General features: G+C 40.9%; 1 protein-coding gene across 1 annotated transcript in view; it reads left to right on the top strand.

Moving 5' to 3' along the window:
* Positions 1–23,515, top strand: part of NME8 (NME/NM23 family member 8) — a 245,123-nt gene that overhangs the window by 44,576 nt on the left and 177,032 nt on the right. The window contains exon 6 of the mRNA XM_070728254.1: positions 21,931–21,997. Coding sequence (XP_070584355.1) covers positions 21,931–21,997 — 67 coding nt within the window. The remainder of the gene's footprint in view (positions 1–21,930; positions 21,998–23,515) is intronic.

Genomic DNA, 23,515 nt, shown 5'->3' with positions numbered 1-23,515 from the left:
AGTTTGTAATCTGGAATCCTTGTGTACCATTGGTTTTCATCTGTCCACCAGGTTTCTGTTATGCCAATAATAATGTTATTTTCTTTCATCAAGCATTCCAATTCTCCTATTTTTGCTCAAAGTCTTCCAGCATTTGTGTACAGACATTTATATATAATTTTCTGGTGCATTTTCAGCTTTGACTGTAGAATTTGACTCTAGAATTTGTAGATGGCCTACCATGTCCTTCTGCTTGACTATTACAATTTAGTTTTCCTGTTGACTCACCAATGTGTACATAACTTCCACCCCCCATATTTGGCAGTGCACCTTCTCAAACTGGAAGCTGCCCAGCTCCTGTTGACTTACCCCTACGGATCAGTTTAAAAGCTGCTCTGAAACCTTTTTAATATTAGAAATAGGATTAAAATTATTAGAAGAAATAAATAAATTAGGAAAAGCAGCAGGTTTAAAAATTAATAAAAATAAAACTAATATAATAACAAAAAATATAACAAATAAACAAGTTCAAGAATTAGAAGGGAAACTGGAAATCCAAGTCATCAAAAAAATTAAATACTTAGGAATAATACTAAGAGCTAAATGTAGGATTAAGAAAGATATTTATATAAACTAAACAAACAAATAGAAAAAGATTAGGAGAATTGGAACAAATTACCCATTTCACTGATAGGGAGAATTTCCACCATTTAGATGGCTATATTGCCTAAATTAATATACCTGTTCAAACCATTCTGATTAAATTAGGAAAAAATACTTTGAAAATTTAAATCGGATGGTATCAACATTCATTTGGGCAGGGGGGAAAAATCAAGAATTAAACTAAATACTTGCAAGATAATAGAAAATCAAGGGGCTTTGGATTCCCTGACTTGGACTACCAAGCAACTGCTCTGCAATGGATTACAGACTGGATACAATTTAGTAATAAAAGAATACTAACACTCGAGGGCCATGATCTACAGGTTGGATGGCATGGGTTCCTATGGAATGAGAAACAAAAAAAAACATTCAAAATCAGAGAATCTCTATACAAAATTTGGGCTAAAATAAAATATCAACATTACAAGAAAATTCAAACCTTGTTCTCTTGTATGGAAGCAATAATTTACCCCAACGCAATAGACAAACATAAAATGGTTAGATATACAGAAATTTTGGATATACAGTGATACCTCATCTTACGAACTTAATTGGTTCTGGGATGAGGTTTGTAAGGTGAAAAGTTTGTAAGACGAAACAAGGTTTCCCATAGGAATCAATGGAAAAGCGATTAATGCATGCAAGCCCAAAACTCACCCCCTTTGCCAGCCGAAGCACCCATTTTTCCACTGCTGGGATTCCCCTGAGGCTCCCCTCCATGGGAAACCCCACCTCCTGACTTCCATGTTTTTGTGATGGTGCAGGGGAATCCCAGCAGCGCAAAAATGGGTGCTTCACTGGCAATGGAAGTCCAGAGGTGGGGTTTCCCAGCGAGGGGAGCCTCAGCGAAATTGCAGCATCACAAAAACATGGAAGTCCTCGAAACCCTACCTCCGGATTTCTGTGTTTTTGTGATGCTACGATTTTGCTGAGGCTCCCCTCGCTGGGAAACCCCACCTCTGGACATCCGTTGCCAGCAAAGCGCCTGTTTTAGCACTGCTGGGATTCACCTGCAGCATCGCAAAAACACGGAAGTCTGGAGGTGGTGTTTCCCATGGAGGGGAGCCTCAGGAAAATTCCAGCAGCGCAAAAACGAGCACTTCGCTGGCAACAGAAGTCTGGAGGCAGGGCATCCCAGTGACGGCGACTTGGGTTTGTAAGATAAAAATAGTTTGGAAGAAGAGGCAAAAAAATCTTAAACCCCGGGTTTGTATCTCGAAAAGTTTGTATGACGAAAGGTTTGTAAGACGAGGTATTACTGTACTAGGAAACTTAAAACATTGAAACCCTACATCAACAAGGAATTAAAATTGCTTGGTGGCCATATTATCAGATTAGATCTAGATTAAAAGAAGATAGAAGGAAATTTGGAATAGCAAAAGAGAAATCAGAATTAAGATCTTATTGGCCCCTGGAGGAAAATGATAATAAAAATTTACTAATATTTACTGAATTATGAAATGGAAGAAATTGTTAAGGGTAATATGATTAGTTGGGCTAAAAATTTCAGACATAACATAAATTTTGATCAATGGGAAAAAATTTGGAGCAAAAGTTATAAATTAACCAAAGTCTCATATAAGAAAGATCTTTACAAAATGTATTACAGATGGCAACTATCACCAGTGAGATTGCCCAAAATGTATCAAAATATGAACCCAAATAATTCTAAAAAATTGGAAAAATACACATCTGGCTCGAAAAGATAACAGAAAAAAAAATTAATATGAAACCTGAAGTGTTCCTAATAGGGATGCCAGATGAAAAGATAGTAAAGTACTATTGGTATATTATGTGACATATTTTGAAAGCAGTGAGAATATGCCTGGCACAAAATTGGAAACATGGTGATATACCATCCAACAATATAATTATTTTTAAAAATTAGGAATATACAGAATCAGATACGTTGATGATAGAATTAAACCAGAAAGAGGACTCAGAATATTTTGAAGTTTGGAATTTATTTTATAACTGGCTGGAAAGGAAGAATAGAAAGAAAAAAAATAAGATGTATAAATGTATATATTGATATTTAGTTAAAGAATGACCAAAGGATTTTATGCCACTCCAAATCGAGATCCTAATGAAGGCAAATGGATTGAAGAAAGGCAGCAAGGAGAAACTAGGCAAACGCTTCCTATGCCACCCCAAATCTAGACCCTAACAAAGGCAAATGGATTGAAGAAAGGCAGCAAGGAGAAACGAGGCAAATGCTTCCTAGGCCACCCCAAACCAAAGCCTTAATAATAATAATAATAATAATAATAATAATAATAATAATAATAATAATAATAATTTATTAGATTTGTATGCCGCCCCTCTCCGAAGACTCGGGGCGGCTCACAACAAGCGATAAAACAATATTGTACAGGCACAAATCTAATATTAAGAAAAAACTAAAAACCCTAACAATTTAAAAAACCAAACAACACATACATACCAAACATAAATTATAATAAGCCTGGGGGAAAGGTGTCTCAAATCCCCCATGCCTGGCGGTATAGATGGGTCTTAAGTAGTTTACGGAAGACAAGGAGGGTGGGAGCAGTTCTAATCTCCGGGGGGAGTTGATTCCAGAGGGCCGGGGCCACCACAGAGAAGGCAAATGGATTGAAGAAAGGAAGCAAGGAGAAACAAGGCAAATGCTTCCTAGGCCACCTCAAATTGAGGTCTTAAAAATGAAGGGAAATGAATTGAAGAAAGGCAGCAAGGAGAAACAAGGCAAACGCTTCCCGTGCCACCCTAAATCGAAAGCGATGGAAGCGATTTGGGGTGGTGTAGGAAGCTTTTGGAGGGGTGATTTTGGGAACAATTTGGGGTGGCATAGGAAGCATCTGGAGGAGTGATTTGGAGGCGATTTGGGCTGACATAGGAAGCATCTGGAGGGGTGATTTTGGGAGTGATTTGGGGTGGCGTTAGCCTTTGATAGGACCTCTATTCCTTGCTTCTCACTGTCCCTCTTCACTCTGTTAGCCTTTACTTTGTTCGCCTGCCGCTTTTTTGTTAAGCCTTAAAGTTTGGATTTTCCTAATGGGTTTGCACACATTATTTGCTTTTACATTGATTCCTATGGGAAAAATTGTTTCTACTTATAAACCTTTCTACTTACCAACCTGGTCACGGAATGAATTAAGTTCGTAAGTAGAGGTACCACTGTATTAGGTTTGAATCTGTTGTGTGCTCTTGTGTTGTGGCTGAAGCTGAAGTAGTCGTTGACAGGGAGGACGTTGCAACATATGATTTTGTGGGCAATACTTAGATCATGTTTAAGGTGTTGTAGTTCTAAGCTTTCTAGACCCAGGATTGTTAGTCTAGTTTTGTAGGGTATTCTATTTTGAGTGGAGGAGTGAAGGGCTCTTCTGATGAAGTATCTTTGGACATTTTCGAGGGTATTAATGTCTGAGATGTGGTATGGGTTCAAAGCAGATGAGCTGTATTCTAGGATGGGTCTGGTGAAAGTTTTGTAAGTAGTGTGAGATTGCTGGAGCAGAAGATATATAGGATTAGGTTAACAACTCTTGAAGTATATTTTAGTGATGTTGTTGCAGTGGGCTTTGACACTTAGGTCATTTGATATTAGTATTCCGAGGTCTTTTACTGAGTGGGGGTTATCTGTGAGATTTTGATTATTCAGTTTATATTTGAAGTTCTGATTCTTTTTGCCAATGTGGAGGACAGAGCATTTGTTGGTTGAGATTTGGAGTTGCCAGGTGTTAGAACAATCAGAGACAGAGTCTAGGTCAGTGATGGCAAATCTTTTTTCCCTCGGGTGCCAAAAGCATGTGCACACACACCATTGCATGGCGCGAGTGGCCACACCCATAATTCAATGCCTGGTGAGGGCGAAAATTGCCTCTCTTGCCTTCCCCCTAAGGCTCTCCAGAGGCCAGAAACAGACCATTTCTCAACTTCTGGTGGGCCTGGTAGGCCTGTTTTTCACCCTTCCCAGGCTCCATTGGTTTCCCTGAAGCCTGGGGAGGGCAAAAACGCCCCGTATCCCCTCCGGAGGCCCTCTGGAAGTTGAAAATGCCCTCACAAACCTCCGTGCAAGCCAAAAATCAGCTGGCTGGTATGAACATGTGTAGTGGAGCTGAGCTAGGGCAATTGGCACCCATGCCATAGATTCCCCATCACTGGTCTACGTCTTTTTGGAGAATCGCTGTATTCTCGGTGGTGTTGAAGATTTTTACATTGTCAGTGAATAGAATACAGTTGCTTGAGATATGATTGCAAAGGTCATTGATGTAGAGACTGAAGAGTGTTGGTCCCAGTACACTGCCTTGGGGAACACCGCTTATAACAGGGATAAGGGTGGATATGGTGCTTACAATTTTGACAACATTGTCTGTTTGACAGGAATGCTGTAATCCAGCTGTGGAGGGATCCTGAGATACCATAGGATTTGAGTTTTAGGAATAGTTGGTCGTGGACCACTGAATCAAAGGCTTTGCAGAAGTCAACATAAATAGCATCTATGGATTTTCCTTGATCTAGACGGGTAGTCCATATGTTTTTGCAATGAAGGAGTTGTAGGTTGCAGGATAATTTTCTTCTGAATCCAAATTGTTTGTTAGAGAGTAGGTTATCTAGGTGGAGAGTAACTGATGGATTTATAATTGATTCCATGACTTTGCATGAGACGCAGCATAGTGATATTGGTTTGTAGTTGTCAACGAGACATGTGTCTCCTTTTTTGAAGATTGGGATGATCATTGCTTTTGACCATAGCTTGGGAAGTGTGCTGGTCCTGAAGGATTTTTCGAAGATTATGCTTAGTGGTTCAGCTATAGAAGAAGAAAGCTTTTTTAGGAAGTATGCACATAGACCATCTGATTCAACTGATAGAGAAGGTTTGAGGTCCTGTAATGCTTTTTCAACATGGTCTACAGTGAAGTCTATTTGGGTTAGGTCGTTGAGAGAGTTTGAAGTGCAATTGGTGAAATTGGGGGATGAGCAGTTACTGTTAACAAAGACAGCCAATGAATGAGTTGAAAAGATTAGCTTTGGATGGATCATCGTGGTATTCTTTGTTGTTGGATCTTACAAGAGATGGGATAGGTCTAGAGTCCTTGCGGTTGTTGTTGACAAAGTTGTAGAAGGCTTGCATAGATTTGGTATGCAGGAGGTTTTCCTCTTGTTTGGTGTGGTAGTTGAGACATTCTGCTTTTATTGCTGGCATATGCTTTTGTAGCGACTTTTGACGTTGATTACTTGGCCTTTTTTGGTTTTTCGCCAGGGAGATTTTTTTTGGTAATTTTCTTATTGAGATGGGTAGGTTATTTTTCTTGCTTGTGGCAGTTATTACTGGTACGTAAAGTCTGATAATTTATTTATTTATTTTATTTTATTTATTTATTTTATTATTTAGATTTGTATGCCGCCCCTCTTCGCAGACTCAGGGTGGCTCACAGCAAGATACAGCAAATCATGACAAATCCAATAAATTTAAAATATTTAAAAAGATTTAAAAAGAACCCTATTTACTAACAAACACACACACAAACATACCATGCATAAATTGAACATGCCCGGGGGAGGTGTTTCAGTTCCCCCATGCCTGACGACAAAGGTGGGTTTTAAGGAGTTTACGGAAGGCAGGGAGAGTAGGGGCAGTTCTAATCTCTGAGGGGAGTTGGTTCCAGAGAGTTGGGGCCGCCACAGAGAAGGCTCTTCCCCTGGGGCCCGCCAACCGACATTGTTTAGTTGACAGGACTCGGAGAAGGCCCACTCTGTGGGACATAATCGGTCGCTGGCATTCGTGCGGCAGAAGGCGGTCTTGGAGATATTCTGGTCCAGTGCCATGAAGGGCTTTAAAGGGCTTTGAATTGTGATCGGAAATTGATCGGCAGCCAATGCAGACTGCGGAGTGATGGTGAAACATGGGCATACCTAGGTAAGCCCATGACTGCTCTCGCAGCTGCATTCTGCACGATCTGAAGTTTCCGAACACTTTTCAAAGGTAGCCCCATGTAGAGAGCATTACAGTAGTCGAACCTCGAGGTGATGAGGGCATCAGTGACTGTGAGCAATGAGTCCCGGTCCAGATAGGGCCGCAACTGGTGCACCAGGTGAACCTGGGCAAACGCCCCCCTCGCCACAGCTGAAAGATGGTTCTCTAATGTGAGCTGTGGATCGAGGAGGGCGCCCAAGTTGCGGACCCTCTCCGAGGAGGTCAATAATCCCGCCCCCCCAGGATAATGGATGGACAGATGGAATTGTCCTTGGGAGGCAAAACCCACAGCCACTCCATCTTATCCGGGTTGAGTTTGAGTCTGTTGACACCCATCCAGGCCCCAACAGCCTCCAGACACCGGCACATCACTTCCGCTGCTTCGTTGACTGGACATGGGGTGGAGATGTAAAGCTGGGTATCATCAGCGTACTGATGATACCTCACCTCATGCCCTTGGATGATCTCACCCAGCAGTTTCATGTAGATATTAAATAGCAGGGGGGAGAGGACCGACCCCTGAGGCACCCCACAAGGCAGAGACCTCAGAGTCGACCTCTGACCCCCCACTAACACCGACTGCGACCGACCGGAGAGGTAGGAGGAGAACCACTGAAGAACAGTGCCTCCCACCCCCAACCCCTCCAGCTGGTGCAGAAGGATACCATGGTCGATGGTATCGAAAGCCGCTGAGAGGTCAAGGAGCACCAGGACAGAGGATAAACCCCTGTCCCGGGCCCGCCAGAGATCATCCATCAACGCGTCCAAAGCAGTTTCCTTGCTGTAACCGGGCCTGAAACCCGACTGCTGGGGACCTAGATAATCGGCTTCTTCCAAGGACCATTGGAGCTGGAGCGCCACCACCTTCTCAACAACCTTCCCCATAAAGGGAAGGTTGGAGACTGGATGATAGTTATTAAGTACGGCTGGGTCCAGGGAAGGCTTCTTGAGGAGGGGGCGCACAAGCGCCTCTTTATAGAGTGTTGGAAAAACTCCCCTCCCCAAGGAAGCATTGGTTATCTCCTGGACCCAGCTCCATGTCACCTCCCTGCTGGCCGAGACCAACCAAGAGGGACATGGATCCAGTAAACAGGTGGCGGAACTCACAGCTCCAATGGCCTTGTCCACTTCATCAGGTGTCACCAGATCAAACTCTTCCCAGACAGGTGGACAAGTACGTGCCCCAGTCACCTCGACTGACTCGTTGTCAGTCGACTCTGTTTTCCAATTGGAGTCGAGGTCGGCTCGGATCTGAGCGATTTTATCAGCGAAAAACGTATTAAAATCCTCGGCACTGCTCTGTAAGGGCTCCCCATTTCAAGCAAGAATGTGTTGTAGAGGTAATCAGTAGTGCTATAGCCAGAGAATAGAGCTTGCCAGTTAAGTGTTGAGAGATCGGCTTCGATAGGTTCGTAGTTTGCTTTTTTAAAATTGAACTTGGGCGTTGCATTATTTGGGTGGATCTCAGTGTGGTTTAGGTTGAGGCTGAAGATTTTCATGCTGTGGTCACTGTTGGAAAATCTTTTATTTTTAGGCCATATATTGCACTTTTGCTGCTTCAGAAAATGGGATCTAGACAGTTATCAAGTCTAGTATTGTTAGTTACTAGTTGGTCGAGTCCTAGATAGATGATAGTATTATATATAGTAGAATGGATGGGTTCTGTGCTGCATTCATTTAAGGTCCAGTAAACATGTAGTAAGTTGAGGTCTCCAAGGAGTATGGGCAGTGGGTTGCCCACATCAGTAGTGCAGTTAATTTGTTTGCATGAATGATGTTGTAATCTGAAGCTCTGTAGCAGAGTAGGAAGCGAATTGTGGTATTCAGGGATAAATCACAGACAAGAGTTTCAGGGAGATTTAGATCTTGTGCAACTTTGATGTCTTTTAGATTCAGTGTTTTTTTTGTAGAATATAGCTACCCCTCCTCCTCTATGGGATTCACGGCCTGAACGGAAGACAAGGTAGTTTCTTGATGTGATAATGGAGTCTGGGTAGGAAGCATTTAGCCATGTTTCGCAGATAAAAATAATATCGAAGACGGAGGTGCCTAGCAAAAGGAAGAATTAAGACATCTTGTTGACAACACTTCTAGCATTTGCATTTGAGACTAGTTCTGTGTTGGGGATTGATTTTGGGTTGGTTAGAGGAAGTAAGGGGTGTGCATTCCTATTCATTGTTTGAGGTGTTAGGGATGTAAATTTGTTGTTGTGGGATGGTGGTCTGGCAGATATCGATTTGATATTGTGGGATGGTAGGCTGGAAGATATAAGATGGTTGATGTGCAATGTTAGGCTGGAAGATGTAGTGAGGATTGTGGGTCCTGGATTTGATGCATTCAGTATGATAATCTATGTATAAGCTTGTTTTACCAAGTTCAAGGTGTCTTTTAAATTCCACCTGTAGTTCATGGGAGCGGATACATTGAAGGAGAGAAAGATCAGGTCTGGATCTAAGTTTGTTGTAACTAATGTTATTCCTGGCAATGAGGTTAATGGTCTTGATGAATTGTTGTTTTGAAGCTTCATTTTTGCATATCACTCTGCAGAAACGGAGAGCCATTGATCCATTGCTATACCTGTGCTCTGGTCCATTTCTGGTAACTTCTAAAATATCTTCAAATGCAATGGATTGAGAGTGTGAATGATGTTGGTGGATGATGTTTTGTATTTTAGTTAGATCAGGTTCACCGTTTTCTTCAAGACCAAAGAGGACAGTATTCTGCCATTTTTGTTCATGCTCCAAAGAATCTTTGACAAGGGTGGGGATGTCTGTAGTAGAGTTAGTAGGTTTTTGTGGTATGGGTAGTAGTTGAGATGGTCTTGGTGGGGTGAAGACAGGAGGTAGTGGGGTGGTTAAGGGATTTGATTAGAAACATAGAAACATAGAAACATAGAAGTCTGACGGCAGAAAAAGACCTCCTGGTCCATCTAGTCTGCCCTTATACTATTTTCTGTATTTTATCTTAGGATGGATATGTGTTTATCCCAGGCATGTTTAAATTCAGTTACTGTGGATTTATCTACCACGTCTGCTGGAAGTTTGTTCCAAGGATCTACTACTCTTTCAGTAAAATAATATTTTCTCATGTTGCTTTTGATCTTTCCCCCAACTAACTTCAGATTGTGTCCCCTTGTTCTTGTATTCACTTTCCTATTAAAAACACTTCCCTCCTGGACCTTATTTAACCCTTTAATATATTTAAATGTTTCGATCATGTCCCCCCTTTTCCTTCTGTCCTCCAGACTATACAGATTGAGTTCATTAAGTCTTTCTTGATACGTTTTATGCTTAAGACCTTCCACCATTCTTGTAGCCCATCTTTGGACCTGTTCAATTTTGTCAATATCTTTTTGTACGTGAGGTCTCCAGAACTGAACACAGTATTCCAAATGTGGTCTCACCAGCATTCTATATAGCGGGATCATAATCTCCCTCTTCCTGCTTGTTATGCCTCTAGCTATGTAGCCAAGCATCCTACTTGCTTTCCCTGCCGCCTGACTGCACTGTTCACTCATTTTGAGACTGTCAGAAATAACTACCCCTAAATCCTTTTCTTCTGAAGTATTTGCTAACACAGAATTGCCAATACAATACTCAGATTGAGGATTCCTTTTCCCCAAGTGCATTATTTTACATTTGGAAACATTAAACTGCAGTTTCCATTGCTTTGACCATTTATCTAGTAAAGCTAAATCATTTACCATATTACAGACGCCTCCAGGAATATCAACCCTATTGCACACTTTAGAGTCATCGGCAAATAGGCAAACCTTCCCTACCAAACCTTCCCCTATGTCACTCACAAACATATTAAAAAGAATAGGACCCAGAACAGACCCTTGTGGCACACCGCTTGTAACCTGACTCTGCTCAGAATACTCGCCATTAACAATAACTCTCTGATGCCTACGCTTCAGCCAGCTGCAAATCCATTGAACTATCCAGGGATTAAGTCCAATCTTCACTAATTTATCTATCAGCTCTTTATGTGGAACCGTATCAAAGGCTTTGCTGAAGTCCAGGTAGGCAATATCCACGGCACCACCTTCATCCAACACCTTTGTGACATAGTCAAAGAAATCAATGAGATTAGTCTGACATGATTTGCCTTCAGTAAAGCCATGCTGATTTGGGTCCAATAAGTTATTGTTTTTTAGGTGCTGATTTATCCTCTTTTTGAGTACAGTCTCCATCATTTTAACTACAACTGGCCTGTAGTTACCAGCTTCTTCTCTACTGCCCTAGGTGGTTTTGCAATTAACAGTGCTTGAATATTATTCTCCAAGGGTGCCAGATGCTGTTCAATGTTTTCTATGAATGTTGGGTTTTAGATGTTGCTTTTAAGGAAATGATCTCCTCAGACATACTGTTGAGAATATCCAGCTTTGGGGTACAGGCTGAACAGGGATTTTAAAAATGAGGAGTTTTCATGCAGAAAGGTGGTATCCGCTTTGTTATATTGAGGCATGAGGTATGTGCAGATTTGTTGCAAGTGTGGCATTTTGTGTAGTCACTGATATCATTGATAATGTTTTTGCATTTAAAGCAAGGGTTGTTGCGGGTTGTAGGTTTTCTTGCTTGGAGGGTTTGGTTCCTTTTTTGCCTGGCATGTCTGGTCTCTGGGATTGTAGCTTTATTGCTTCATGGTACCGTGGTTGGGTGGAGAGGCAATGGAAAGTTTTGGGTTGCAGAACAGGAAATGGGATGTTTACTAGATACTTCAGGATGTTTGATTGCTCAGGATTCCCTTTGAAATCCCTTTGGTGTCAGAGGGGGGAGGTGAAATGTTGGCGACCAGATTAGTTTGAAATTATAAAGGCTTCCCCCTTAAGGTACTCAGGAGTGAGGTGATGCAGAAGCTGCTATAGGGAGGCTTGTGATTTTCAGTAATGGTTACTGGGTCACTGCTTCCGCTAAGGTGTGCTAGCGTGCGCTAGTGCACCTAGCAACGGCCTTTAGTACAGGGTTTTCCAACCCTGTGCAGGAGCCCACCTGACAGCTGCTCTCCTAGCAAAAGTAGCTGGGTGGGCTTTGGCGGCAAAGAGCAGCCGCCTCAGCACTGACGGAAGCTCCTTAGCAAAAAGCAGAAGTTGTAGGGGGACACAATAGGAAGGGTGCCCCAAACAGCTCTGATTGGCCGAGATGGGATTCCCAAGAGGGAGAAATGCACCAATCCACTCAGCATATAAAATACCCGGGAAAAAGGAGCAGAGAAAAATGGTCTGGAGTGCAAGCTTTTTTTTTTCTGTGTGTGCGCGGGCCGGTCAGATGGCTGCAAAGCGAGGCTCCTCCTGCTGACTTTTTTGTTTGGCAGGGGACAGTCTAGCAGAGTCAGAAGAGAGACCACCTGTCCACCTTCTGAAAGCCTGCCAGGTGAGAAAAAGGGAAGGCGGGGGGGCGGCTTACCTTCTGGAGCCGCAGCTCCCAGGAAGGAAGAGGCTCAGGGAGCCCTGCCCACTATCCCCGCAGTCTCCTGGCTGGGAGGAAGCCGAGACAAAAAAAGATAAATAGATGGCCATAGGAGGGAATGAGGAAGGCAGGGAGGAAGGGAGGCAGGCAGGCACGGGGCTGTAGAGGTCTGCCGGTCACCCAATTCCAGCCCAGAGCTGCATCCAGCAAGATTCGAGGGAGGGAGGAAGGGAGGAAGGGAGGAAGGGAGGAAGGGAGGGAGGAAGGGAGGAAGGGAGGAAGGGAGGAAGGGAGGAAGGGAGGAAGGGAGGAAGGGAGGAAGGGAGGAAGGGAGGAAGGGAGGAAGGGAGGAAGGGAGGAAGGGAGGAAGGGAGGAAGGGAGGAAGGGAGGAAGGGAGGAAGGGAGGAAGGGAGGAAGGGAGGAAGGGAGGAAGGGAGGAAGGTCAATAGCCTTCCACCACCGCCAATCAGATGGGGTATAGATAGGTCCTCTGGAAAGTGAGTGAGGGCTTTTTATTCCATTTGAATAGGCTACTTGTTATGCAGATAAATTTCCTGAAGGAACAATATCTTTATATAAATATGTTTATTGAATATGTTTATTGAATATGTTTATTGAATATTAAAAACAGTGTACAGAAAAGCAAAGGGGATATATATAATGTACATTCTAGCAATCATAATTAACTTATCTAGTACGCATAGGTGGGGGAGGAGGGAAGAAAAAGGGGAGGGGAAATGGGGAGGAAGGGAGAGAGATACGAGATTCGAGAGGGGGTATAGAAGATTAGAGCAAAAAAGAGTAGTAAAAAGAGGAATGTAGAGGGCCAGCGTTAGAGCTGGGCTTCAATGCTTTACAGCCTGTGGTTCAAATATGTAGGTGGTGCAGATTTCCCTAAAGTTTTCTCCATACATGTTTGACGTAGTTGTTAATGCCAATAAGTATCAGTGATTTAAGGGTTTGTTCATTCAGTTTATTTATAGTTCAAAATTTGTGTTGATCAATGTTTACAGTTTGTTGTATCAATTTGGTGTTATAATTCATGTTGTGGATTGTTAACTTTACAAGATGTTTTTGTTGGATATTCTTGATGAGTAATTTTTAAGTAATTTGTTTTTTTTAACCAGTGGTACCATTTGTCCCATGCCTTGTAGAAATCTGTCTCCCTATTTTGCAGCTCCATTGTTAACTTGGACATTTCTGCACATTTCATTATTTTAATCAAAAGAGAGAGAATGGTTGGGTTTTTTTTCCTGTTTCCAGTATTGCGTGTATAAAATCCTCGCAGCTGTAATAATGTGAAGTATAATATATCTGTTTTCTTTATTAATATTTTGTCTTATGATTCCTAATAAAAATAGTTCAGGTTTTTCTTGGATGGTCTGGGAAGTAATCTGATCTAGTATAGTTTTTATTTTATGCCAATATTTTTGGGTGGTTTCACATGTCCACCAGATGTGGTAATATGTCCCTTGTTTTTCCCTGCACTTCCAACAAGTTTGGATACATTTTTCAAGGTGCCATCTGTAAAACATTTTGTAATGATTTTCCTTATATGAAGTTGCCATCGTTAGTTTGTAGTTGACAGTCCAAATTTTTCCCATTCATTTAAGTTAATTGTATATCCAAAGTTTTGTGACCAAGCTATCATGGATCCTTTAAATATTTCTTCTACCATTTCGTGTTGAAGGAGGAGGTTATATATGTTTGATATTTGGAGGTTTTTTGCGGGCCAAAAATGATCTTGTCAAGGAGGTTGTTTTTATGGAAGCCGAATTTGTATCTTCATTATATTTTGATCTAATTTGCAGGTAATGTAGCCAATCCACTTTAATAACTTTTTCCAAGAGTTTTTGTTTAGGATTTAGATTATTAGTTTCATTTAGCAGTTGATCATATGTTACGATTTTGTCAAGGGTTAATGCATTCGGGTATATAATCGCTTCTGTTGGGGATATCGATTTCGGGATATGGAGATAGTGGTTTTTTTTAATAAAGTGCCAGGTGTTAATAAAGTTTTTCATATGTAATGTGACCTAAAATATGTTGGTATTTTACCAGTGTCTGTCATCAGAAATGCATGCCACCCTGATTGAAGGTTGTAGCCTTCAAATGTTAATATTCTAAGATTTTTTTAGTGTTATCCATTCTTTCAGTAAATTTGCAATTGAGGCATGGTAGTATAGTTCCATGTTTGGTAACCTGAATCCACCTCTTGATCTATGGTCTTGTAGGTTTTTGAGTTTTATTCTGGCCTTTTTTTTTTTTGTCCATATAAATTTGCGAATTTTTTTGTGAAGGTTATTAAAAAAGATCCTGTTTAATTTAATGAGTGCAGTTTGAAAAAGGTATAGAAATCTGGGAAATATATTACTTTTAATTATGGCAATTTTTCCCATTATAGAAAGTGGGAGCTTTGACCATTTGGAAAGATCTTTGTCCATTTCGTTAATTAATTTGTCATAAATGTCTTTCTTAATAGTGCTGCAGTTAGCAGCAATGTTCCCTCTAATTTTTTTCCGGTATGGGCGGAAAAGTATAGTGTCTGAGCGGCAGTCTCTTCGGGACTGGGAGTCAAAGAAGTATAAACAAACAAACAAACAAACAAACAAATAAATAAAATAAATCAATTCCCTTCTTTTTTATTAAAAGAAATTAATAATAAAACAAAACCAAATTCTATTACTATTAAAACTAAAACAACCAGCAAAATCAAAGATTGCATTGAAGTCGCCTACTCTTATTATATTTCTCAAGTTTAGTTTGGTAATTTTTTGATGTAGTTTTATGTAGAAAGTAGATTGATTTATTGTGTATATTTCCTTGGGTCCTGATGTGATTTGTACTATTAATATCTGTCCATTGTCATCTGTATAGATTAATTTGGGGGTGAATTTGGGTTTAATGTATAGTACTCCTCCTCTCTTCTTAACTTGAGCAAGGGATGAGAAGATTTATCCAAGCCTGGGATGGTTCAAAATTATTTGGTCTTGTTTTCTTACATGCATCTCTTGGAGACATATTATATCTGCATTTTGTTGTTGGATTTTATGAATTTTTCCCCCTTTTAATAGGAGAATTGAGGACGTTAATATTAATGGAAAATAATCTTATTTCATTGTTAGGTAGGATTTTTTTGTGATGTAAGTTAATTTGCTGGTTCTCTTCTTTTCTCCTTTCTCGCCTCTCCTTTAGATCTTGTTGGACCATCTCTGCCATATTCTTCCATTGATTTAAATCCAGTTTCCAGAGAATGTCTTCAGAGCTAAGTTCGTCCAGACTAGGTTTATATTTTGATTCTTGTTCCCTAATACATTTTTCATCCACCTTTTTAGTGACTTGGTCATAGAAGTCCCTTGCATCATCTATCAAAGTTATTTTGTATTTTTTGTCGATCAGGGGAATGAGCATGGCCTCAGGTGTCAGCCATCTAAACGGTATCTTGTTTCTGTTAAGTTTAGTAGCTAGGGTTTGGTAGGGCTTCTGCTTTTCTCAAACTCGTCTGGGAACTTGACGTAGGATTATTATCTCTTTTCCTTTATATGATACACAGTTCTCCTTTGACATATTATAAATTTCATCTCTTATAGTACGCTTTATAAATCTGATATGTACTTCCCTGGGAAAACGATTTCTTTTTGCATAGCTTGTGGATAGTCTGTAAATTTCATCTATTTGCTGATACATTTCCTATGGGGTTTTGTTAGTTATGGATGCGAGAATTTCCGACATGATCTGGGGCAGATCCTCTTCGTTCGATTCAGTAATATTCTAGAACCTCAAGAAGAATGCTGATTTTTCGAGTTCAAGGTTTATTATGGCCTCTTCCAGATTTTTATTAATATATTCTGTTCTACTTTCTGCGTATTGTAGTCTGGTTTCCATTCTATCATTTAGTTCCTCAATTTTTAATTTTTTCATCATTCTGTGTGAGAGTTCCATGCATCATCTCTATTTTCTCATCAAGGTGCCCAACACGGTCGTCAATTTTCTTAATATCTTCCTTGATATCTTCCTTCATCGCACCCATGTTTCCCACCATTACTTCATAATTCCGGTCTATTGATTGCTGCATTTTAATCTTTATCTCTTGTAAAGAGGCTAAGGTAATAGGTGCAACTTGGTCTGATTGTAGAACTGATGTTTTGTCAGTAGAAGGATTTTCTAGGTTACACTGGGTGACCGGGGTTGAGGGTTGAGGTGTTGCCTTCCTCCAAGCTTTAGTAATTGTATTTGTATTGGTGGATGACATTTTGAATATTTTACAAATAATTTCCAGTTTAGTCATGTATAATTAGTTATGGGGATTTCAAATTTGAATATCTGTCTTAGTTCAAGGCAATTGCATTAAAATGGAGAATAATGAAAAGTAAAAATAACTAGCTAGAAGTTTTGCATTGAGAATATGAGAGGATAAAATAGAGTATAGTAAAAGATAAGGAAATATTAGTTTTAGCTTGTACTCAAAAGGGTCAAAGTTGTTGATTTATATTAATCTTAGTAAGATAACTTATAATAAACTCTATAGTCCAAGACTTAGGAGTCAAGTTGTAAATATACAATTCTCTATCAATATCTCATCAGTATTATTATTATTATTATTATTATTATTATTATTATTGATGTCTTCAGGATTCTAAATATGAGTATTCAAGTATTCAAGTAAATTAAAATAAATTAAGGCCAGAATAATTAAGTAATTAATAAATATTCAATATCTACATGAAACCGCTGGGTGAGATCATTCAGAGGCATGAGGTGAGGTATCATCAGTATGCCGATGATGCCCAGTTGTACATCTCCACCCCATGTCCAGTCAATGAAGCAGTGGAAGTGATGTGCCAGTGCCTGGAGGCTGTTGGGGTCTGGATGGGTGTCAACAGACTCAAACTCAACCCTCATAAGACGGAGTGGCTGTGGGTTTTGCCTCCCAAGGGCAATTCAATCTGTCCATCCATTACCCTGGGGGAGGGAAATTACTGACCCCCTCAGAGAGGGTACGCAACTTGGGCGGCGTCCTCGATCCACAGTTCACATTAGAGAACCATCTTTCAGCTGTGGCGAGGGGGACGTTTGCCCAGGTTTGCCTGGTGCACCAGTTGCGGCCCTACCTGGATCGGGACTCACTGCTCACAGTCATTTATGCCCTCATCACCTCAAGATTCGACTACTGTAACACTCTCTACATGAGGCTACCTTTGAAAAGTGTTCAGAAACTTCAGATCATGCAGAATGCAGTTGCAAGAGCAATCATGGGCTTCCCAAGGTATGCCCATGTTACACCAACACTCCGCAGTTTGCATTGGTTGCCGATCAATTTCTAGTCACAATTCAAAGTGTTGGTTATGACCTATAAAGCCCTTCATGGCATCGGACCAGAATATCTCCGGGACCACCTTCTGCCGCACAAATCCCAGCGACCGATTAGGTCCCACAGAGTTGGCCTTCTCCAGGTCCTGTCGACTAAACAATGTCGTTTGGTGGGTCCCAGGGGAAGAGCCTTCTCTGTGGCAGCCACGACCCTCTGGAACCAGCTCCCTCCTGAGATTAGAACTGCCCCCACCCTCCTTGCCTTTCGTCAACTCCTTAAAACCGACCTCTGTCATCAGGCACGGGGGAACTGATATAACTTCCCCAGGCCTATATTGTTTATGTATGGTATGTTGTGTGCATGTTTTTTTAAATTATGGGTTTTTAGTTTTACTTATTAGATTTGTATTTTACATTGTTTTTTCTATTACTGTTGTGAGCTGCTCTGAGTCTACGGAGAGGGGCAGCATACAAATTTAATAAATAATAAATAAAATAGTAAAAGATAATTTTCTATTAATTAATAACAATTAATTACAATTGATTAGCAAATTTTAATATTTATATTGATAGGTAAATCAACACATGAGCATATATGTATATAAGTCAATAAGTAAATTATTAGTTTAGATATAGATCAGTAAGTAAATCTAGCTCAGTAGTTCAATTAATTCATAAATTCAATAAATCTCTAATAGTAATGAGAGTATAACAGTATAGAATATTATCAATGGCAGTATAACAGTATAATGGTGGTATACCAGTATAGAATATTATCAAAAATCAATTGAAAGTTTATTCTCAATGTTGCAGCAAATCATATATGAAATATTTAAAAAATGATTGAAAGACAAAGCTGCAAAAGAGAAGATTATTCAGGGGTGGGAAGAAAAACAATAAGAAGCAGATAGTATCGAGAAGATGTTTTCTTCCTTCTTATTTTTCTTTCTCCTTGGGTTTATGCAATAGTGCTGAATCACAGTTCAGTCTCTGTCAGTAAGGGGACAACGTTGTATGTTCAATAGGAAATCCAAACTCAGAGTTTGTAGGGTGTTTTTTTTAACAACTGGAGCAACAATTCAAATTCAGTACAAAGTCAAAAGCGAGGTAGAGAAAAAGGATTAAACAAAAGGGAGGAAATGAAAGGGAAGGTAAAAAAGATAAGGAGTATATAAAGACTTCCGATTTTGTAGCTTGTCACTGACTCGATTCATTCTAATCCACACAAATCTGTCCAAAACTTCCTCTTACCATCAAGACATCCAGAAACTTTCTCTCCCCAACTGTTGTATATTACACGTTGTTTCCAATCTATTACTGCATTAATCAAAAACGGAGTCCAGCTGAAAAATCCAGATAGTATATAGTTTTCACTCACCCATCCACTCAATCCTCCTAATCTCGTTTGTTCTCTGCCACCGTCAGCCAGTTAAACAAAATCGCAGTCGCTGCTTTTCTTAGAGGTTTTGGCACTATTCTTTAAACAATGCAAAGCACACAACAGGGTTTTTTTTCATCTGCTATTATCCACAAACAATGATCGATCAAACAGAAATCCTTCACTTATTTCAGTCCAAAAACTTTTCACTGCCATCTTCTCACAGCTTCCTTAATGGAGTCGGAGCATCACAGCTTCAGGCTGATTGGTTCTTCGTGGGCTGGCGAAAAGGGTTTCCTCACTTCCCGGTGGGTCCGCCGACCTCCCTCGGGTGTGCTGGGAGTTCCTCTATTAAATCACTGTCTCTCCGGGTCGGTGATTGCCGTTAAGCCATCAAAAAACACCCGAAAAGCCAGGACAATCCCGGTGAAACCGAAGGCTGCCTGGAATCAGTGTGATGCCAAAACCAGAAGTCCTCAAGGAACAAGATCTTTATGACACCAACTTTTCTTTCTCTACAAATATCTCTGCTTGGAATCCATACAGTTTAGAACCTAACGCCTAATTCTGTTCAAGAATTTTAGTTTTGAAATCGATTGTTCATGTTCTAAATTTAATTTTCCATTGAGCTGGCAGATGAGGCAAAAAATGCTTTGCACATGAAGATTCAATCATTGTCCTCAATTCTTAATCAACTCAATTGTTCTGTCGGGCTCTCTGGTAGAATCCTCCCAAAAATGCACAGGTACAAATTTCAGACACACACACATTTGAAAATTCAAAACAATGTTCTTTATAATGAAAATTCACTTAAACCAAGCTCTCTTTTGGTATAGCAAAGAGCACTCATCTCCAAACAAACTGGTAATTTGTACAAGTTCCATATCAGTTCTGTGATACTTAGCTTGCAGTTGTGAGGCAATTCACAGTCGTTCTTCTTTCACAAAGTGAAACACACTTTGCTCTGGTTTAGTTTCAAAGCGGGGAAAAATCAGCACACAAAAAGTCAAAGTCAGTAAAGCAGTCACGAAACACAACGATCAGATAATCCTCCACAATGGCCAAACCCACAGGCTGCTATTTATAGCAGCCTCACTAATTACCACAGCCCCACCCAACCACAGGTGGCCTTGTTTTCTTTGATAATAATCTCTCAGTTGTTGTTGCCTATGCATTGCTCTCCTCATGCGTGGCTGTATCATTAACTCTTGTTCTGAATCCAAGGAGGAGCTAGATAATTGATCTCCTTCTGAGCTGTCTGCCACACTCTCCTCCTCCCTGTCACTCATGTCTTCTTGGTCAGAGGAGCCTTCATCATCAGATTCCACTGGGGGCAAAAAGGCCTGCAGCATGTGGATGTCTCCCCCACATCCACAGTCCTTGGGGCAGGAGCACGGCCAGAGCTAACCACAACATCAATCATGCAGCAAGTGAGGATACTATAACAAAAGTAACCATTCTTTTTGTTTGGGGAAAAAAATGGGTGTGGCATATTTGGTGATATACATCAAGATAGAGCATTCTCTCCAATATCATGATTCTAATCCCTAAGGACAACTTAAAGATACAACAAAATATAGAAGGACATTATCAAAACAGATATTGTATTTTTTAAAGTCTCATTGAAGATGCTTTTAATTGCTGCTAAATGATGTTGCTGAAAGTCCCAGAGACACTGAAAGTAGATAATTATAATTCATTAACATTCAAGGCATGTCAAACCGATCTGTATTGGAACTATACAGTATAGTTTGAGTCAGTTTCCTGAACTGGAGCACGTGGATACTAGATGTAGAAGTTGTTTATGGTTATTCTCAGTTTCTGGAAGTACTGTCTACAAGGTGGGAAGATGTTCCTCTAAAAAGATGCTGCAATGGAATGGGTGCTTTCAGAGTCCTTTCACTGTTGACAGCACTCCTAATGCTGAGTAAATGGGCTTTAAACGACTTAGTTGGTCTCCTCTGGGAGTGGGTGTTTTAACAAGTAGACACAGAAATGGCTCATCTGGGGATCGGCTCTGCTGCGAGCTCAGCAGGGAAATGTCTCAGCTGGGAATCAGTTTGGCTGGCTCAGCTTGGGATCGGGCTGTTTGGAAGGGAACTGGCGCTTTTTGCTGGTAGCTGCTGGCTGGAAGAAATCAGCTTGGTGAGGAAGTGGTTAGTGAGGGAACTCGCAATTTTGTTCTTATTAGCTGGGAGTTGGCGGTGGTGGGAGTTACGGGTGGATGCAGTCACTTGGGGGTAATGGGATTGTAGGGAGTTGCTTGGAAGGTCAGAATGCAGACACTTGGGGTGATAGGTTCATTGGGGGTTGCTTGGGAAGTCAGGATTACTCACGCTCTAAGCCTCGGGTGGTTTGAAAGGTTCGATTTGAAGTTTGTCGAAATCGTCTCGATGTCTTGTTGGTTTTGGTAATGGAGTTTTTAGTCCATCTTGCTTTGTCCGGCTGATGTTGGATACTTTGTGGCTAGTTGGATCATTCCTTGTTTCAGTTGGCCCTAGTCTCTGGATCTTATTAAGTTGGTTAAAATTGTAATCCTATACTGACTAATTTTGAGCTTATTCTAACTCTGGGATTTTGTTAAATTCTCTATTTGGTTTCCTGTGATGTGGCTAGGCATCCGATCAAATCGCTATCTTGAAAACATCTGCTTTTGTGCTTGCATATGCAAAAGCATGCCAGGTATGTGGGTGGAGTCTCCCACTGCCATCGCTACCAGTTCACAGAACTGGGCTGAACTGGGAGCAACCCACACCAGTTAAAAATCATAAATCTTTTTCTTTTGTTGGCAGAGTTAGCTTCCCTCTGGATGAGATAATGCTTCCTTGATGTTCCTTTTGGCCCACTAGTGCATTATCTGCCTGTTATAGTGCTTACCTAAGGAGCAACTTAGATAGAAACCATTTAGGGATAATAAAAAGTCTCAGTCTCTTAACTGCACTGAGAGAAATGTGGCCAACTTCTCATTTTTACCTTTCCTGTTGATAAAATTTTGCTGATAACATACCATTTCTGTGATAACATACCATTTCTGCTATTATCCTTATTCTTGGAAGTTCATATAAAAAATCTCTAGGCTTTAATTTATATTTTGAAACTGTTGAAAACCTTATCCCATGGAATATTTTTAAATATTAAAATATATTGTGAGATTAGATGTAAAAACTGAAAACTGTCATACAGACTTTTAAAATCAATCCCATCAGAATTTGACAATGTAAATATTTAATTTTAGATGCCAGAGCTCATGTTTATAGAAGAGAAAGAATCAGAAGAAGAACCTGAAGAAGAAGAAACTGGAGGTGAGTACTGTATGAAAACTTTGGATAGCAACACAGTAATACAATTATTCATAAACAGGATGGATTGTTTGAAACATTTTGGTGCAAAATGTTTTAATAGCAAATACTATTGATTTCAGGAGGGCATACATAGAGGACTCAAAGATTATGGGTGTGATCAAAGAGCCATCTTTTCAAATGTATGCCATGCATTTGATTGAATGAGTGAATGAATGAATAAATAAATGAGTGAATGAGTGAATGGGTGATTATGTGTCATGATGTCATTGTTGACTTTTAGTGATCATATAGATAGTTTTTTTCCCCTTGATGATCTATCCCAAGTCTGCTTCTTCAGCTCTTCCAATAGCACTGCAACTGCCACTATAACTGAGTCTATCCACCTTACTGCTGGTTGTCCTTTTCTTCTTTTTCCTTTCACCTTTCTCAGCAATCTCAAATCTTTTCTATGCCTTCATGGCTATTCTGCCAAATGTCAATCAGTGGTGTATTTAGAAGGGATGTCGGTATACCCTGATATGCCCTTTCTCAAGGGGTGGAGCTAAGCTCCAAGTATGGGTTAAGACCCCCCATATGACCAATGAGGACTGAATCTGTATTGCATCGGACGGGAAATGAACACTCGGGTAAAATGGGTCACTTTATTAAATATTAACAGAAAGACCTGCAGGGGCGGAGTTTCCTGAACACAAACATGCTTGGGCAACTAAATGGGCGTAACTCCAGCCCTGGTCAGGGTGAGGCATGCCCCACCTACACCCAACCCATAAAGCCACACCCTGCGTGTGGGAGGGCTCACCCTGCATGACCCGGAACCAGAAATGACGTAGGTGAACCCCAAGGGCACCCCCTTCACACCGCTCCGGTGAGGAATCATGAGTGCCAATCATCTTACAAAAGATGCCCAAAGGAGAACACACAGTTGCTACTGATATCCTTTCCACCCCATTCCTGCCACAGCAGGGGGTCAGATCTCTATCTTGGCCCCCAGCTCACACACCTAAGCCTGCCCCAGCTCACACAGGCGCCACTGCAGGTCTGTGGAAAAATCCCTATATCTGCACTACATTGACCCAGTGAAGGCTAGGGGAGTTTAAACTAATACCCGGGTGTTTAATCACTGTGCCACCCACTGCTATGTCAACCTGTATCCTTGTCCTGTCCACCACAGTTGGTGTGACGGCATCTCTTCACCCCCTCCATTGAAGGATGTCAAAAACCACACAAAGGCCGTAGACCCCATATGGCTTGTGGCTTTACCATGACATGACATCCCTGTGCCAAGTCCCTCACAACCACAAGGTCATTGCCACCAATGTGCAACACTACTGGCCCGTCACAGCTCCCAACTTTCCACAATTATAGAGGTCCATCTGAAACAGAGACCCCCTTGCATGACCCCTTCCACAGGCCCAGTGACACAGCAACATCCTTGTCCCAAAGATAATGCTGCAGTCCATCTTCCAGCCACCATGCCACCCTGTGGCTGCAGATCAATACTGTGGGCAAACAGAAGGG

The sequence above is a fragment of the Erythrolamprus reginae genome, chromosome Z (assembly GCF_031021105.1).
Source record: "Erythrolamprus reginae isolate rEryReg1 chromosome Z, rEryReg1.hap1, whole genome shotgun sequence".
In the NCBI taxonomy this organism is placed as follows: Eukaryota; Metazoa; Chordata; class Lepidosauria; order Squamata; family Dipsadidae; genus Erythrolamprus; species Erythrolamprus reginae.
Note: the sequence above shows the minus strand (reverse complement) of the source record. Positions and strands in the feature narration are given on the sequence as shown.